The sequence below is a fragment of the Zonotrichia albicollis genome, chromosome 1, assembly GCF_047830755.1.
Source record: "Zonotrichia albicollis isolate bZonAlb1 chromosome 1, bZonAlb1.hap1, whole genome shotgun sequence".
NCBI classification, from domain to species: Eukaryota; Metazoa; Chordata; class Aves; order Passeriformes; family Passerellidae; genus Zonotrichia; species Zonotrichia albicollis.
This window is the reverse complement of record NC_133819.1, coordinates 122,132,716-122,152,206: the sequence shown is the minus strand read 5'-3', so window position 1 is coordinate 122,152,206 and position 19,491 is coordinate 122,132,716. Positions and strand designations below refer to the sequence as shown.

Below are 19,491 nucleotides of genomic sequence, written 5' to 3'. Positions count from 1 at the left end.
CGCATTTAAACACGACCCGGTAGATCTGAATTTCTGTCGAAAATGTAATTTTGAACATATGCACTCATTCGTCTCTTCGCGCTTGGCCTCACACCGAAGTCCCTCTCGGAGGAGGGACCTTACGTTTTAGATGCCCCAGAAGAGCGCTGAAGTTTTGGCTTGCCTACATCTTTCAGCGACCGAGCCAGAACGAGACCTATTAAAGCACAGACTGATGCCTGCGAAGACAGTATCCATAACTTCAAAGTCCTTAGGCGACTATTGGCAGTGGCTGCGCTCAAGGGCAGCTAACAGCCAAAGGGATCAGTGGGACATTGTCTACTCCCGTTTAGAACGTTATTAAGCGGGAGCAGTGACTCAGGCTTCAGCCGAATAGGAATAGGTTTTGTGGTTTTTTCTCCCCCATATGATCTCCTAGTTTCCTCTCTTGGCCGTAAAAAACCACTGGAGTGACCGAGCAGTGTTGGAGGAGCATCCCCTGGGTGCCACAGGAGGTCACCTCAGCGAAACAGGGCTCAGTCCATGGTGGGTGGAAGGGGATGACTTCACGCTTGGCTGCAGCCCAGTCCGGCCCACAATCCGGCTTCCCCCGAACCCCGCTGCGGGCACCGAGGCTACAGAGCCGCCGGGTGCCTTCCTGCTGTGTCCTTCGGAGCATCCATCACTCAAGGGCTCCTCGTCCCTCGAGCCTGGAAAATCCCACAAACAGCCGGGGAGGGAGGGGAGTGTCCAAGCCCTGGGCTCGGCATCCCCCGCCGGCTCCGCGCGTCCCGGGCCCGGGGGCGGAGCGGGGCGGGCGGCGAGCGCGGCCCGGCTGGGGCGGCTGCGGCCGGGAGGCGCCGCTTCCCCCGCGCCCGGCCTTGTTCCCGGCCCTTTGCACTGCCCAGTTTCATCGTGGGAAAATATTTACTTAAAATTCGCCGTTTCGTTACATTCTTTGACAAAAAAATTCTCTTTCTACAGTATTTCCAGACGCGTGTTCAGAAGGGATTTGAGTGAACTCAGAGATGGTAATTTAAATTCAAACATAGCTAAGGATGATACCTTTTCCTATTAACTTGTCAGAAATGTGTTGCAACGCCTTCATATAATTTTACTCACCAAAAGAAAACATTTTTTTTATTTTGTCATCATTACCATAAATATTTGCCTTGTTAATAACTTTTTTTCAAAGACACCTGAACGTCCTGTTACAAACACCATTTCCTCAAATATACTAAGAAATTTTCTGTAGTGAACCTGGTGAGGATACAGGTAATGACAGATTAGCAGGACTTAACATTGTCAGCAAAAATGATTAAATTACACCAACCAGCCTCTTGGACTGCTGGGAGCCAAATCGAGTCATAATGTTCTAAAGAAAAACAAAGAATGTGAAATACATACAAATCTCCCAAGACTCCTTTGATTAAACTTCTGTACCTGATAAACTGCACTTCAAAATTTGCAATAGTGACTGCACTTAACTACTTTATGAGCGGTCTTATGTTAAATAATGCTCAAGTCCATGTTAGCAGAATAGGACATTAAACAAGTGGCTTGTCGCTCTGAATGGTTCAGCCTCCCGTTAATACGGATATTAGGTACACAGGCTTCTGATTTCAGGCCTTTACTGCTGAAAAACCTCATCTAGAGTTGTGGAGAGAACAAGGTTAAGGATGTTCTCTCACTGCACTGGAGTATTCCGTTTTAAGATCTTAATGAGCTAAGGCACAATTAAAATGACCAGACAGTTTAAAATACAGGATTACGTTGATAACTTACTCTATAATCTGGGTTTAGCCAGTTATTTAATGGAGTAAAATTCTGTAAATCCATGTATTCTTAAATAGTTCGGGGAGTAGTTTCACTAAAACATAAATGTCTGCATTGTTAGATCTTAGCATCCGAGATTAATTTTCAGATACTGAAAAAACAGTGCTCAAAAGTCATTGGAAGTCAGAGGGACTTTTCCCACTGACCTGGCGACTGTGGGAAGTTTCTATCTGCAGCGACACAATTAGCAGATTATGAAACTGGAAGACGATCTTATCTGATCCTCCACACAATGCTAAATGGCTGCTTTTCCCACCTACCTCCATCTTCATTAACTCTAGACAACCACCTATCAAAGATAGCGACAAAATAATGTATTACTGGGGGGGATGGGGTGGGGAATGAGCAGCATAGCAGAGGGAAACATACTTTAAATTATATTTAAATCATCCAATCACATGGAAGATAAACACTGGTGGTATTGAAAACATAAGCATCGCATATGAAAACGGTTTCTTTTGGGGAGTTAAATAAAGTATAATCAAGAGTTAGAAGATGAGACAGATTAACATTTGAACGGACTATTTGTTATTTGTTTTCTCGTGGGACCTTTTAAAGGAGTAGGTGGAGATCTGTTGTCACATGTGGCTCTCCAACACGGCATTATGGGTGCCAGTTTGCACTGGATTCCCAGAGCATCTGTCTCAGAAATGTTTCCTGGTTCCATTAGGCACCATTTGAATATTGGTTTTTTTCTCGTAGTAATAAAAATCTTGGTTTTAATTACATCTACATGTAGCTACGGACAGCATCTGATCCTGGAACTAAAAAGCTGAGTTTTATTTGTCCTCCTTTGCATGGATAAGTCAGGTTCATACTCATGGCAGTGCTTTTGTTTGTAACAAAACGCCCGTCGGTGACTGGAGGAATCAAAGTCTGAAAAGACTTTAAGAGAGACAAAAGAACATTTACTAACTAAGGAAGTCCGGGTTTATACTTCCTTTCTAGTATGAAACTTAAGTGAAACATATTGCAGAAACTGAATGTAAGTTTGAGACGCTTCTAGAAAGTTAAACCCCGGTGCTGGGGTTTACAAAAACCCCATCAGGGCAAGGTAGCAGCAAAGCACAGTAGACCAGATTCAGAAAGAAAATGTCATACAGATAGGACACAAAAATGTCCCTGGAAATGAACTCGAATCCTCCAGTCTCTTAAACCACACTGTATTCTTGAATTATGAATTTTGTATTTGGATCCCTTGCTTAGTTGAAAGAAGTGTAAAGACAGCTCCCGACTGGCAAAGTATCTGAGGAGATTACAGAATGCTGTTTATTCCAGCGAGTGTCTGGAATAAATTATGTTCAAGAAATTGGCTCCTGATACTCCTATTTCAGATGAGAATTTGTACAGAGTGCTAAGTCCTAACACTTCTGGCCAAACCATGGGATTCATTAGGATTTGCCATTCATCATACCTGCCAGAAGCTCTCAGATTTAGAGAGGTGCTTGTTTTGAGGAGTGAAAGAATAACAAAAAAGAAACTGTTTACCTTGGCATTACTGTCAGTTCTCAAAGGCACCGGGCTTTCAAATTTCAGGGCTATGAGTTGTCACTCCTAATATGCTTTCTTACTATTCCTACTGAAATTCATTAGCTACACAAGGAAGACCCATACCAGTTTTAGCTGACATTATAGGTCGAATAAACCACTTAACATTTCAGAGGTTTCTATTGCAGATAAGGGGATAAATGGCAGCAGGTGACCTGACAGCTCTTGGGGTGGGAGGGAGTTTTCACAATTGGTTTTTAATCCAGTAGCAACAGCAGATGCTTGACAACTCATTAGACTGGGCTCTAGGAAGCAGGATGGCAATCTCACTGCTATTCTAAACATTCTGATCTATAAATGTTTACCAATTTCCTATCGTGAAGGGTAATTATGCTGATTTTTTACTCAGTGCCTAACTATCATATGGGCTTCACTTGAAGCCTTCATTTGTGTTCTTTTCACAACATTAACAGCTCATAACCCTGCAGAAAAGGAAAGCTAACAGAAATACCTCTAAGCCAAATCTAAGACAATCCACATCACTTACCACCACAATGTCCAGGGCTTCCTGTAGGAAGGAGGTCCACTCTTTTATGAGCAAGTTGAGGGCTCTCACGGTCCTCCTTGGAGCTGTATTGCCAGCATGCTCACATGCCTGTGCAACAACTCTGCTCTTGCTGCAGTGGACATTAACATCTTATTCTGAGGTATCAAACACAAAAATTAGAGCACCTCTGGGGAATTAGATGTGCTTTGGCAGAGACTTTCTTAAATATTTTTGGTATGTGTATAGCTTTTGAATACTCTCCTACTTGCTCAAAATTAAAAAATACATACGAAATAAGAATATTTGACTTTTTATTTTTTTTTTTACCAGTAAGATTTCTAGATGAAAAAAAGAATTTGGACATACACTTAGCCCCACACCTGATTTTGAAAAAAGGCTTCATGCCAGAGTGGATAGTCAAACAAAGATCATGAATTTCTGAAGAAACTGCTTTGTGCAAGGTGGAATATGGGCTACACATGTCTATTCCATAAGTCCAGGAAAAAGTATGTTGCAGAGATGAGGTTTTCCATTTTGCTTCTAGAGATTTTTATGGAATCATACGAGCTGCTCTCCATTACATATTCCACTGCAAGAGAGCAAGTAGATCAGCAGCTTTACCTTTCTTGAGTCTTTTTCATAATCTGTGAACCAAAATTTTTACAACCTTTATATCACATTCACAGCTCATGTATGCTACAGAATTTTAATCTTCTTCCCTGCAGTGTAAAAATCCATTATCCCATTTTTGTGGGTCAAGGTGAGTTTTGGCTACTGGATTTAGTGGGAATTAAACTTGGTTTTGTACCTTAAAATGACATTGAACAAGAAATACAATGTTAAAGTAATACAGGTACAATGAAAGTTGAAAAAAAAATATACACATATAAACATCCCGTATTTGTCAATTCAAAATACAGCCTAATGGATTCATTTACCTTCAGAAGAATGTGGACTCCATCTCTGTGAGTATTTTGTATATGGCCCCATGTGTGACATTTTAATTAACTCTCACCCTTAAATTTACAGGACTGGAGTAGAAATATGTGGAGGACAAAACTCTTGAAATTGTTAAAAAGTTAAAATGGATTCCATGTGATTTGTGTCCTCCAGGACAAATATTAGACATTCTAGTGATTTAAAAGGCATTGCTTGTATACTGACGTAAATGCTTGTGGGGACATAATTTCTTTAAAGGCAGAGGTAGGTTGTTTACTTTCTGAAACTGGCATAAAAGCCCACCAAGAGGGCTGGGAAAAGAAAATAGTGGAAGAGTATGTACTGAAGACAAAGAAGTGGAATGGAAGAACTTGAAGCTATGGCAATTTTTTTTTTCCTTTTTGGTTTAAGGGAGCAGAAAGGGAGGATGAGAAGGCCTGGACTGCACTCTTCATATTTACAACTATAGGTAAAAGAAACCCCAGCAGCTCTGCTTACTTCAGTGTCTGGACGAGGCTGCCAGATTGAGCAGTGCTTTCACCTGTGTTATACTCGGGTGCCCGAGCTATACACCTCATGCAGGGTCTGAGTTCATGTCTCTGGGATGAGGAAGGGAAGAGGATGTTCTACCCTTGTTCTGCAGTAACTTTATAACTGAAGCATAAAACATATGGAATCTGACCCATCTTTCTCTCTTCATGGGTAATGAGGGGGGCTAGATGCGTACAAGCTCGGATTTTAGGGATGATCAGAAGTCCGCGGGATCAGCTGCCACATGCCCAGCACAGCTTCTCCCAGCGCAGCATTCCCATGCAGACCTTGGCACCTCGACTCATTCTGTGCCTTCAAGCGATGGCTTTACGCACGATGGCGAGGAGCGGTGTCAGACAAGCCCCTGGGGCCGGGGGATGCTGCCAGTCCCTTTCCGACTGCCACCGTGCGGGCCCGGCGCTGCCAAGCCAGCGGCGGAGCTGCCGGCTGGGCTCGGCTGTGTAACCTGCAGCCAGCCGTGCCTTACCTCCCGCAGCGCTGCAGGAAGCCGGCACTCCTCAGGGCCCATCCTTCCCTCGCTAACAACATCTTAACCCTCAGAAATAAAAAAAAAAATTGAACGAAAATAATGATTTTCGAAGCGTGTGTTGGTGGGGCGGGAATGGGGGGCGGCCGGCGGCACACTCCCGTGTGACGGCGGGCCGAGAGCGGCGGCGGCGGGCGGCGCGGCCGGGCAGGCGCGGTGCTGCCGCCGGGCGAGGCGGCGGCGGCGGCGGGAGGAGGAGGGTGCTGCCGCCGGGCGGAGGAGGCGGTCGAGCCGCTCCAGGGAAGTTTTCTCGCCGCCGCCTCCCCGAAACCCCTCCCCGCCAAGCGCGGCTCCGCGCTCCTCGAAACTTACCGCCGGGCGCCGCTCCTGGGGAGCCGCCGGGCCCGCGCCGCCGCCCCTGAGGCCCCGCGGAGTAAGTGCGCGCCGGGCCGGGCCGGGCCGGGCCGAGCCGAGCCCGTAGCCGGGGTGCGGGACACGTGGGGCGGGCGGGAGGCGCCGGCTCAGCGCCGGGGGTTGCGCGGGCGCGCAGCGCAGCGGGGCCGGCGGGCGGAGGGAGGGAGGGAAGGAGGGAGGGAGGGGCGAGGCCGCGGAGCCCCGGCGTGGGAGGGGAAGGGGCGGCGGAGCGGGAGCCCCGGTGCCGGCCGGGGCCGCCGGGCGCTGCGGCAGCGCTGGACGCGGGTGGTGTGTCGGAGGGTGACACAACGCGGGTGGTGTGTCGGAGGGTGACAGGCTATGATACCCGTGCCCGCTTCGCCGTGTCCGCCCTCGGACTCTCCGGGGCTACCCGCTGTGGGCACGGCGAGTGTCAGGGGAGCGGGGAGCGCGCAGCTCCTCCTCCGACGGACGGACGGGGAAACGGGACCGATGCCCGGGCCCCGACGGCGACCCCGCCGAGCGCCACCGCAGCGGTGTCCGGGCAGGGCCCCGCGGGGCGGCCCTGCCCGCCGGCTGCCTGTCCCCCGCGAGTCGGGGCACGCAGGGACGGTGTCCGGTGCTCCCCCATCTCCGCTCCGCGCATCCCGGCACCAGGGGAGGAGAGCGCTGACCAAGGGCAGCAGGGGGAGCGTGCACCCACAGGTGCCTCAGCTCGCTTTCTGAGGCTCTCATTTCTCCCGCCGTCACCTAAGACCTTCGAAGAGATGGATGGATGTGGCTACTTATGAAATGGTTTTGGTCTCTCTTGTTCATCCTGGAGACAAAGCTTAATTTTTTGCAGGAAATACTCTGTTCTTTAAGACTGTACTCAAATTGGCATTTTTTCTATCAGAAAGTCAGAGTTTTCTTCAATTATGAAAATATAACAGTAGGCTTCCCCCCTCGCTCCCCGCCCCCCCCATTTTTCCCCCTATTAGATTGGTAGCAGCACAGTGTTGTTTAAATTGCACAGAGTAGCTCCCACTGACTTCTAGTAGCAAAACACTGTTATTGCTACATATGCTCCAGCAAAATGCAGTATGAGCAGCAGCACCAGACAGTTGCTGTGTTTGAAGACTCACACTTTCCATCATACTTTAAAATAAAAATATGGTTATAAGAAGAGAAAATGGTCATTCAGTGCTGTCAGAAGTTCTTTAAAAAGAGTGGTGTGTGGAAAGTCCCTATGAAACAATTTCCAGATTAGAGCTGTTCATTCTCTGCCAAAAGCTGTGTAAGCATGAGCCGTAATGAGGGTAGTTGTAGGATCGTGGAGTAGGCACGGAGCAGGTAGTCCAGCTGCAGCAGAAAGTGAGAGACAGGAGGGCAATATGTATGGAAATGTCCCTAATTGAGGACTGCAGCTCGTGGAGGTAGCTGGCAGATCTTCTGAAGGCTAGTCTAGATACGTTCCTCCCAAACCCTTGTTCTAGCTTGTACACAACTTGTTCTGCTGTAGGTTTAAGTGTGATGTAAAACACAAGAATGCATGTTCTTCAACAACCTTTTAAAATGTATGGATTACTCTTACTGAATGGTTTACCAGTCCTCAAAGTTTTAGAAATTATAATAGCATCAATAAAAGTATTTATAACCCATCTGAGTAGAAATGAAGTCACTGGTTCCTTTGGTGACCATAACCAATGGTTACCAACAGCACCAATAACTGGTGTTATTCATTCCAAGCCTGATGTGTCATTACTAATTGTCTTCATTAACTACATCTTCCCGTGTGACATGAATCACAAACAGGGTAGGAAGAGAAAGGACAAAGCAAGTCACTCTTTTTTTTTTGTTTGTGGCTCTGTCCTCCTTGTGCTGCATAACTTGTCACTATGGGCAAGGTGAGGGATGGACTCTGGCATGAGAACTGTAAAATCTTCAAAGGTCATTTGAACTGTTTCTCCTAGTCAGGCAGAAACTGGGGCCCTCTTGCATCCTGTGCATTTTGAGAGTTTTTAGGTTATTTTCTTTGTTTCTCTCATTCAATTGCTTAATTGTAGAATCCAAAAATGTTATTGCTCAAAATAACCTTTTCTTCTAGATTTAGAGAGAGGGAGAGTGATGCAAAATTAAGAGTTTAAATTGAGTTAGGAGGCTTGAGAGTTTTTTCCTTTCTATAATTTTTATTCTATTTGACTGTTTAATGTAGTATACCAAACATCATAAGATAATGATTTCTCAAATGTCTGGACACTTTTAGTGGTTGTTTTTGGGTTTTTTTTCCTCCCTTTGTGACACAGAATATCTTCTCCCTCTGTCTGATAGTGCTAATCCTACTGCATGGAGCTAGGAAGTAAAATACAAATTTACCACTGAATTCTGTGATATGGGTCAAGCTACCATGGAAATGGTTGGACCAAGGAAAGTTTGCCGGGGTGTGATGGTGTGGCAGCGAGCTGTGGCTGCCTGGCAGTGACCCCCAGAGGGGCAGCCCTTGGGGGGCTGGGGGCAGCTGCTGTCCCCAATCAAGCTTTGGGCAGGATGTGGGGACATGGGCAGTGCCCGCAGTCAGTGCCCCAGTGTGCCCAGGGCCCCTCTGCGCTGGGCTGCCTGGAAAAATCCCCGAGTGAGCTCCCACCCTCTGAGGTGGGTCTGTGTTTCTGCAGCTCCCCTTATAATGAAGTGAGCTAGGAGAAAGCTCTTTTTATTTATAAGAACGGAAATTGTGTGTAAAGTCCTTAAAATCAAGGAGGCCACAGCTGGGTACTTCATATGCTTTTAAAAGCTTTTCCAACTGCAAGTTGTTTCTCTGTCCTTCCCATGCTGTTTCCATAGCGAGTCACACCTATTGCTACTTTAGGCAATTGGCCTAATTCCTGAAAATTTTGGATTTTAATTACTCAGCTCAATAGCTTGAGCTCTTTATCATCTAAAAATTGAAGGGGATTGCATGGTGTTGTGTGAACACAATTTTCTTTTTTTATGTTTTATATTGTTCTCAAAAGAAAGTGAAATATTATGTTCAAAATGATAGTGTAAGTTGTTCTTCACTTTTTCCTTTAATATGAAATATTATTTATAAAAACTTAGCTATAGCACTATTTGATAAGTTAAACTATTTTTGTAGTAGTTGTAAAATCGTGTTCTATAATTAATAACCAGTGTCTGTTCTGTTCTTCCCACTTAATATATTGCTATAGTCAGTAATATTTAACAATAATTAAAGTTTCATCTTGAGCTGTGATGGTGAAAAGGATTGCAAGACTATTACAATAAGCAAACACTTCAGAAGTGTTCCTGTTGCTAGAGGACAGACTGATTTGTTTAACTACTTAATTTCTGCTGTGTTTTGCCCTTGAGTGTTTTGTTTTTTTTAATGACTGTATATAGAGTTCATTCTCATTGGTAGATACAGTTTGGAGACATGGAGTTCTGAAACTGAATATTGTTGTTTGACTAGGTGCATTTTTTGCTGACAGAAACCACAAAATGCATCTTTGTGTAGTTTTGTAAGCAAAACCTATTTATCAAGGTTCCAAATCCTTAAGATTTCAGTTTTTATGATGTTAAAAATGAGGAGTTACTGAATTCATTTTCATGAAGACATAGTCTGGAAGAAGTCAGAGGAGAAGGATGTCATCTGTCAAGCAAAAGATATGATGAGGTTGAACAGAACAGCATTAAAAACCAAAAGTGTTTTAGCATTGTTTTGCAAGGAATTTGGAGTCCTATAAATACTTCTGCAATAATTTTCTTCTTCTTCCCTGTAATATTCCAATGCTAATTGTCCAAATTTGTCAACAGTGTATTGGTGGGGTTTAATTTCATGAGGAGTGACTGCTGGCTAGAAAAGAGAGAGAGGTCCCATCCAGTGCCTCCTTGCTTGACCCATGGACAGCAGGGATGGCCCCACAGGGAGCTGGGCAGGGCCTTTCCTGGGATTGCTCCTGAGATGCAAGAGCTGGGGATGTAGAACAGAAACGTGAAGGAAAGTTGGCATCATTGTTAGGTAAAAAGAGTGTCACTTCTGCTTTAAAATTAGTTGTCAGTTAGTGAATTGTGGGTATTTCTGGTCACCATGGGCCAGGCTTCCAAGAGTGTTTAGGTGGCAAAAGGTGCAGCTGGGTCTTTACTGTAATTCACAAGGGTGCTTGCAATAAAAACAGCCAAACAAGGAAGTGTAAATGGCTGTAGGTGCTTAGGCTGATGTGTTGCCTTTAAATGTCCTATTGGATCTCACAGTGACAGATCTGACAGTTCAGTGGTACAGCCTTCTGGTTTTCTCAGTTTAGGACCATTCATGCTCTTTCATTTGGACTTAACAGAGGTTGAAAATTTCCCCATTCTCAGAAATAAGTCCAAATGAAGAAAATAGACTACTTTCACCTACTAGTGAAACTCATCCCAATTTCATGTCAGTACCTCTACTGCATGAAGAGAAGCAGAAGTATTTGTAGATATTGATCTGTTGTAAAGAGTGAAAATAACATGCTCATTGCACTGTGTGATTGTTGTGACTTACCAGTGAAAATTTTGGTGGACCTCAAGAGACAGGGAACTTTTCTTGTTGTAAAGAAGAGAGCAGCATCCTTAGCCTTGCTGCTGGTGGCGTGAGGAAGGTCCCTGCTATGCACATTGGGTTGGTGGTTGGTCCATTGTGAGATCTGCAAGTGGCACTCCCATGGGGACACCAGAGGCATGGCTCTGTGCCACACAAGGACAACTGCACTGCTCCCAAGGGCAGGAGGAGTCCAGGGCCAGCTGGGTGCTCACAGAACCACTGGGACCTCAGCTGGCCCTGACCCAGTGCTTGGTCCCCCTCACCAGGAGATGCCAAGGCTTTGGCCTCTGCATTTCCTGGTTGAACACTGGCTTTCTATAGTGTTCCCTTGCATCCATGCTTTCTGTAACTCTTCTGTCTGGGTGGACTTTGCTGCTCTCTGGGATGCTGTGGCATCCACTACTGAAAATATTGCTGGTAGTGTTTCTTACTGGAATGCTTTTACTACCTTGGGGGAAGCCTAGGTTTTAATGAAGGTTGTTACAACTTCAGACTCAAATTTATCTGATTTATTTTAAAAAAAGCCCTTTAAAATTATAAAACTTAGACATTTCACCTAGAGGAAAATTACTTTAATTGCTCTGTGTAAACCTTAAAACCTCTACATGTGACCTGTATTAATTATAACTAGCAAACTTTTACCTGTTTGCACTGAATTATGCAGAAGCAGGACAAGTTGCTTGTTGTTAGACCACAAACTTTTATAGACTTCATATATTTTACAAACTACTTGAAAAGCACATGTAAAATAATAAGTAATGCCCTACCTTTAATCTAAATTTATAATAGGTGTAGAAAGGCTTCTTAAAGCACGTGTATAATTACTACATTGTACAGAACCACACGGGTTGAAAGAAACCTTTGTTTGTGAAGTATCTTACACTTCTCTCCTGAGCTAGGTAAGTGTTCCAGTTGCAAGTTATGATTTGTAGCTCAACATTTTTCTTGTATGTATTTCATATTTTTTAGTAACCATGGCACTTCACCTAATAGTGTTAATCTGTTCATGCCCCCCACCTTTTGTAGTCTGTTTGACACAGAAAGCAGAAAGCAGATCTATTGCTCAAAGACATGATGACAAAGGAATTGGCTGTTGCATTCTGGTTTTGTTCTTTGTTAATGATGTATAAATAAAACCAGGGAAATTCTAACTTTTTGACAATAAACATCCTATGGAATGCTGAGGGGAAAGCTGTTTAATCTTTATTTGAGGCAAAGTTCACATTGTAAAATGTAATTTTATTAATTTTTAAAAGCAGAATTTTTATATTTTCACCTTAAGAATATTCTTTATTTCCTGTCCTAAACTGTGTGTTTTTCTGCTGAACAATTTCAGCCTACATTTCAGATACAAATCAAGTTGATCCCACTGAATAGTTTAAATATAGTATTAATTTTGTAAGTAATTTAGAAAAGAAATTCTGGCAAGCAAGTAACCACCATAATTTTAACATTGTTCTACAGCTTGGCTTTTGTGTGCATTTAGTATTCAATGAAAAATATGATCTTTTGCTATGTTTGGAGAGCTCTGCTTTTAGAATAACATTATTGCTTTAAAGTTTTGTATGGATATGTCTCCCACTTTAGCCTTTTGTGGAGCTTCCTGCCTGAGGCGCCCTGCTGGATGTTTGTGTGAGGGAGATTGAACTTAGAAATTTGCCCTTTGCAGGCACCAGGTCTCATACCTGAAACACATACCAGGTCCTAATTCCTGTTCAAAACCATTCCTGACCATTGGATGCAGGAAGCAACTCAAAGGCTTCTTGAAGACAGTTTCTGAAACAGTTATATTTCAGGTTTAGATCTTGTGAAAGCAATGGCAAATTATTGACTTAATTTTTTCCTCTTCTACAGTCTTATTACCCTTCTAACTTTTGAACAACACATTGTCACGCTTCTGTCTCCATCTCAGGAAATTTTTCTTTGTATTTGACCATCTCTTCCAATTCTGGGAGACCAGAGAGCTCTTCTGAGCTTGCTGAAATTAGCAACCAGGAGATTCCCATAAAAACATGCCAGTATCTTTTGCCTTTTGTTTGTTTCTTCAGGTAGGACTTTTCTGTTATCCCCACTCCACTCTCCAAAGGTCTCAATAACTGTGCTAATCAAGCAGAATAATTTTTGTCGGTTTCTTCCACTTGAGGTGAATAGCAAGGAGAGTGGTGAAGAACTGCTCAAGGATCTTATGAGACAAGTCAGTAGACAAGAAAATGACTTCTGAAATTCTGCAGATATAAATGTGAACTGCTAAACCTCAGTCAAAATAGTTGTAGCTGTACATGGAAGGCGATCAGGTCTTGGCATCTAAGATAAATCCAAGAAAATTTGTTCAGTTCTTAGTTCTAATTCTCCCAAAAATGAATATTCAGAACTGCTAGGAACCAAAAAAAAAATTACATGGGCTTCAGGAGGAGAATAGACAAGTACTTGAGAGAGTTGTACTGAGGATTGCTACACAGATGAGCTCCATCTGTCTCAGGAAACCCTCTGAGCTGAAATAGCAGGAAACTGGGAAAATGCTGTGAAAATGGCATATGCTTGTTCTGTTCTTGCCCTCCTCCTCCTGCTGCTGGAGACAGCACCAGGAGGATTGTTGGTCTTAACCATTATCATAGCCCTTGTGTTCTCAACACCTTTTCCATGATTTAATGGTATATGGGAGAAATGGGGCACAAACTCTATTGTTGCGTAGTTCCTTCAAGACTTAGGCTTACAGTGTGATAGCAATTTTATAAATGTAATCAGGATTCAGAAAGTAGCACAGATGTATTTCCCAGAATGTTCCTGATATCTTTTGCATGCGATGTATTTTTTGTGTTCAAAATGCTTAATTTCTATCTTCTTTCTTGCTTGCTTTTGCTCTTGAGTCTCTTTGGTTATTCTGGTCCAACACCCAGTGAGATTGCTGTGTAGGCAGATGAGACCTCATGTTTCCTTACAAGAACTTTACCTTTTCAGTGAAGTTAAAAATGTTAGGGAAATAGCATAGTTTTAATCTTTAAAGTAAAGTTAAAAGTGATTACCTAGACTGCAAAACAAAATTCTTGATACTAAATTTATATTATTTCCTTATAAAGAACAAGACTTATTTGGTGCTAGACCTAAACTTGACAGTGAGTGTAAGAGCTATGGGTTTTAAACATGCCTGTCCAGGACACCAGAGTGCTTGTTCTATTTTATATAAAGGAAACCTTACCAATAAAATGGAAAACTTTCAGCCTCCTCTCCCACAGGTTTACTTCAGCCACAAGTCCTGACACTCGGTGTATTTCTGTTTGATGGCAGTGGAAAAAAAAGCTCTGTTATGATGACCATGGATGTTTATTGGGGTGCAGAAATGGTGACCTACCCCCGTGGTGTTGCTCAGTGTGTTACCTACATGCTGCCTGGCTACAGAGAGCAGACTGGGGGATTGCACACCCGCAGACTCTCTCTCTGCTCAGTGTCAGCTCTGCAGCTGGTGTGGGATGCCTTCATGCAGATGTGCATGCTAGGTCCCACACATCTGGGCACCCATCTGTTTTGCTGGAGTCCCGGCGGCTCACTGGAGGGCAAGATGCTGTATTGCATCTGCAGGCATTCCAGGCTGAATCAGAGGTGGTCTTCAGTCACAGCTCTGGAGTTAATTGTTTATAAAGCTGCTGAAAGGTCCCTACCAAATTTCATTTTTTAAAAATACCTTTCCTCTTCCATTTTATTTCCTTCCTCTTTTTTTTTTTCCCTTTCTTTTCAGTTTTCAGCTGTTACACTTGGCAAGTTTCTTTCCCAGCATTTGGAAATAATTGTTTTCTAAATGCTACCCAGGTTATCTGCCAAATGTAACACCTTGAAAGGAAGTGGGGGTGGGGGACGAGAGACCTACCTGGGAATGGAGTGAATGTTGTGAGTCTTTAGAAAGCGCCTGCAAGGAAATTTACCAAATATAGCACCTAAAATCAAAACCATTGAGTTTCCTCCCATTAACTGTAAAATACCTCATGCTATCATCTACAGGGTAAAAAAAAGGCCATTTCACGCAGCCTCAAAACTTTTTTTGTTATTTTCTTTACTACAAGATAAAGCACGTGTGGCTTTTGGGGTTCATTTTCTTCTAACAAATCCGTATAGTTTGGGGAAATACAATTTTTTCAAAGTGTTACTGGAAAAATCCTATCAGTTCCTGAGAAAGCATAAGAAAATAAATGAGAGCAAAGCAGAAACCACTGCTGGCACTAAAAATGACCTTACCTTGGAGACTTTGCAATGGCATAATCAGCTGGGAGGTTGTAAGACAGGATTGATTTTGCTGGTGGCACAGGAACAGGATGAAAATTTTAATTCCTTCTCCTTGGTGATAGAAGGGCTAAGGCAGCCCAAGGTAATGTGTTGGTGCTGTTTCTGATCACTGTGAGTTTTGCCAGGGGCTCAGTGCAGCTGAAGGTGTGTTACAGCAGCCCTGGGACAGCTCCAAGGTGTGCATTAGTGGCGTTGGAGGTCTTGCATGGGAAATGCACAGCTTTTATGAGGAACAGCTTGGCAAGCATAAAGAATCAGGTTCCTTGTCCTTAGATGTAGGTGTCTAGGTGCCAGGGGGCAGCCATGGCCAGTTACTTTTTGGTCACCCTTGTGTTTGGTGTTCTCTCTACAAGTGGGCAGCCTCCATTGGCACCTCCCGGCCGTAAGAGGGTGTTTATCAGTGACTGTGTTTAACATCTGCTTCCCGGGTGATCCACTGTTAACTTTTGCCAGGTTTTCAGGTGGGTGCTGGGATGGGGACAGGGGGACAGCACTGCCATGAGAAGGAGCTCGCTAAAATAAAGCTCCTGCCACCTCTGCAGTGGCTGGGAGGGGTTGGCAGCTGCCCTGTGCCTGGCGGCAAAGGCGCGAGCTGGGATCCGTGCGTGTGGGGAAAACTGCACAGCGCTGGCTAGCGGTTCAGAAATCCCCATAAACCACTTTCTGTGCTCCTCTGTGGGTTCTTTTAATGCCCTTTTAAATGGCAATAGCTACTTGGAAACAGGACTGCTGGGTACTTCTTTAGCTGGTGGGACTCTTAATACTGTTGTGTATTTAATGGTAATAATATTTCACAAAGCGAAGGACTTCCAAAGAAGTAGAGAAAAATAAAACAGGATATGTGCTTTTGTGACTTCTCTTCAATTTAAATCTTGTTTTTTTCAATAAATTGAGTTTTTGTCCTACTCATATTTGATGGCACATTTTGCATATAACAGCTTCTCTGTAATAGATGCTGTGTAATTTGGATATATTTTTTGATACATTAACATGTCAAGGGAATTTAATTAGTTCTTGTAAAGCTTCACTAAAGGTTAAAAATAACCTAACATAGCAATAAGAATCAGGATAACTAAGTTGCTCTTGTTTAAAAGTTGAATTGTTCAAAATTAAAATGACTTAATTATTATTACTTCATTGTGGATCAGCTGTTCTGTATTAATATGTAAGCCCTCATGTTACTGTGACTTGATTCTGCTGCCAGAAGTCTCTGGTGACTTCTGAGCAAGACAAGTCTTTGCCCCTAGCAGTGTGGGTGGGTGCCCACATATATAAGAGCTTTTTGTAAACCTCTTTTGCAGCGACATGAAGTGCAGCATATGTCAGAGCAGAATTTACAAGAGTAGGCTCTTTTAACACTGGTGTGTTGTAGGAATCTTTCCCAGAGAGAGAAAATATTTGCCACAGCAGCTCCTGCAAGTTAGGTCGCCTAATTACAGCTGAACTATAATATACACTAAAGCATATATGCTTTTTCCTTCTGGGCTTCAAGAGAAAATTACCAGTCTTTTGTAAAGTTTTCTTTCCATTAGTAAAGAGAGCACTGCTGATCTGAAAATCCATCAGGTCATCCATACCAGCATTACATCAATTGACTTTTGAATATTTTTCCATTAGAAAAGGCTCCATTTTATTCCCTCGCTGAAGTGGCAGACTTTCAGTTTGTGCGGTTTTTCCATTTATTGAGTTTTGCAATAAAAGAGTTTTTGAAACAGATGTCAGTCATTGCTTAGGAGTGGGGCATTGTTAGAGGGCTGTTTTCTTCTCTCTTTTTTTTTTTTTAAGTTAGAAAAAAATCTTTTCCTTTCCCTCCCTAACTTTAATTGTCACTTTTAAAAGACATAAATAGTTTTCTAACCTATAATCTGGTATCAGAACAAATATAAGCACCAAACCCTGATTTCACAGAAATATTGCAGATTGGCCATTGTTCTCAGCAGGAGCAGGACTGGATTTGATCTCTCAATTATAAACCAGAAAGAAGGGAGTGGATGCATTGCAGAAGCATGGTTCATATTAGCATCTTCCTTAGGGTGTGGAGTGGACCTGTTAACACTTTCTTATTGCTTAGATTTTATACAAGTAGCCAAATATGTGCAGGGAGTAGTGTCCAAAAAACTGGATTTGTAGAGATTTTTTTACTTTCTTGCTAGAGTCTTATCCAGGTAGAAAGAATGAGAATTTGGTTCCTACTCCTAAAATATATGTATTTCCTATGCAGAGTGGTTTTAGGACAAACAGAATGTCTTCAGACCATATCTTCAACTGTCACAGAAGAGCAAAGTGTTATTCATGTTTCTTTGTATATATAATGTGTATGTGTGTGTGTGTGTATAAATCACGTTTTCATTTTTATTCCTTATGGACAGCCTTTTCCCCATGTATTTTTTAAAAAGTGACAGTTTTTCTAAGGAGGATTTAGCTGGGTTTGTTTAAATTACACCAATGAATAATTCTGAATTTTAAGATGTTTACAGCATTTTATTCTAAAGGAGGGAGGAAGGAAACCATATTTTGGGTTGATATCTGTTTGGGAGGGTAAGCTTTTGGTATTTCATCTGAATACTTCACTCACTGTTACTTTAAACATCAAAGAGCACCCTTTCTGAAGGTGAGAGAACGCAAAGCATCCCATATTTATAATTTAAGAGGCCTAAGACTGTGACCTAATGTAAACTTGAAGAGATTTAGTATAAAAATATCCTTAGCTTGAGGGCAACATTTGAAAACTTTGTGGATTTTCTTTTTTATCCTGGCTCAGTCTACAATCATATTGCTTTGTTATTATTTCCTCTTAGCATTAAAGTACGATTGACATTGATAGATATCAGGGGAAGGCTGAGCTTCCTAAGGGGAAAAAAGAAAAGGAAAAAAAAGAAGAAGAGATGTGTTGTTGGCACAGAAATAGTGGCGGTAGGAGTGTTCCTGGCTGCCTTTTATTCTTCTGCAGACAGTGAGCACAACGGGACTCTCGCTGCCTGCTTTTGACTTGCGTGGATTCGCAATAAACAGCTCAGCTATGTGTTTGTTTTCAAGGCTGATTCAATGCTTCAAAGGCAACTGCTCCCAACTTGTGAATACTTGTTAGTTGCTAGAAAGTTGCAGAAGTGAAGATCAGCTCCTAGTTTCATGCCAACAAATTAATCCGCCGATGTGGTGCTGTCTTTTCCACAGGTGTGTGTGTGCTAGCACTGTCTGAAGCTCCCTGTAACTAATAGCCCAAATATAGTTTGGAAGGAGAAATCTTCAATGGAAGACCCCGAGGGAATAAATGGGAAGTCTGTAAGTAAACAACTTGTCAGTCCTGAGAAAAAAAGTTGCGGCTTTTAAAGTGGCAATTATTTTTGTGGCAACCAAGCAAAGGAAAGTCTTAAGAGAGCTATATGCACTTTAAGTGATTGGAAGAAGCAGGGAATGATGAAATTAATTGAGAGATGGAGGCTTGTGCTAAAGCTACAGAAAATTAAGTATGGCTTTAAAAATATTTGTCTTCAATGATTCATATTACAAAACGATGGTTGTTGCTTTCTCTAAGAAATATTTGGCCTGATGTGTTTATGTGTTAACATTTTTATCTGTTGGAGAGTTTTCTTCCCATTATTTGAAGTTATTTCTCTTTGCCTTTGTGAATATATGCAAATACTGCTTCTGAGAAAAGCGAGTGCAACCCCTAGCTGCAAAGTCTTAAGAACAGTGGCAAAAAATGTAGTAGCATTGTTGTTGTTGTAAATGCCTGTTTGTAGAGTCACAATAATAAGAAATTTTGCAGACTATGAAGCACAATTAAGAATGTTTAATGCATGGTCAAATGCTTAGTTGTGCATTTTGGATTTGTTAGTTTAATTTGTGACATCATTCTTGGCACTCAGTGAAATTCAAAATACTACATATATGTTTTTATTCTGAATTGTTTAACAGAAAGTGTGCGTATTGAGATTACCTTATTTTTACCAGTTGTAAAATCAGTCCAAAAGCTATTTAGTAAATTCAATTAGACTTATTTCCTGCATTTTTTCCTGATGTGTTTATTTTCTACATTTGACAGTAGTCTATTCTCTCTCACTCTTCCCTTTGTATTTTATGATTCTATGTCCAGTTTTCCTGATGCTTCCATTTCATGTAGCAACAGAGTAGAAAAAACCAAGTCCCTGATAAAAAGCCTGTTGTGTTTTGTGTTTTTTGTTACACTTCATGTCTAGTGCAATTTTTGCTGTCTGAAGCAATATGGCTTTGATTATTTTCCAATGTTCATTTGTTCCAGTCTTGTGTCTATGTGTATGTTTGGATATTTATCCATCACTGCTACCACCATGTTCACTTTCAGGGAAAGGGTGGCCATGGTTACCAACAGGCACTAAACAGGGATGGTCCTGTTTGCAGTTGCCATGCCAGAGCTTTCAGCACCACCCAAGCTCCTCGTTCTATTTGGAATCAGGCTTTCCTTCATGCGTGAAAAGCCATTCCCTGATG

General features: G+C 42.5%; 1 protein-coding gene across 6 annotated transcripts in view; it reads left to right on the top strand.

The window, feature by feature from the left end:
* The first annotated feature begins 6,032 nt into the window (after window positions 1-6,032).
* The window catches only part of EYA1 (EYA transcriptional coactivator and phosphatase 1), a 160,269-nt gene continuing 146,810 nt past the window's right edge, over window positions 6,033-19,491 (top strand). For 5 of the 6 annotated variants that reach the window (XM_074552404.1, XM_074552377.1, XM_074552396.1 and 2 more), the window contains exons 1-2: window positions 6,033-6,240; window positions 18,196-18,303. In XM_074552404.1, the coding sequence (XP_074408505.1) occupies window positions 18,271-18,303 (33 nt within the window). In that variant the 5' untranslated portion in view covers window positions 6,033-6,240; window positions 18,196-18,270. The remainder of the gene's footprint in view (window positions 6,241-18,195; window positions 18,304-19,491) is intronic. The other variant, XM_074552388.1, reaches the window with a different exon arrangement.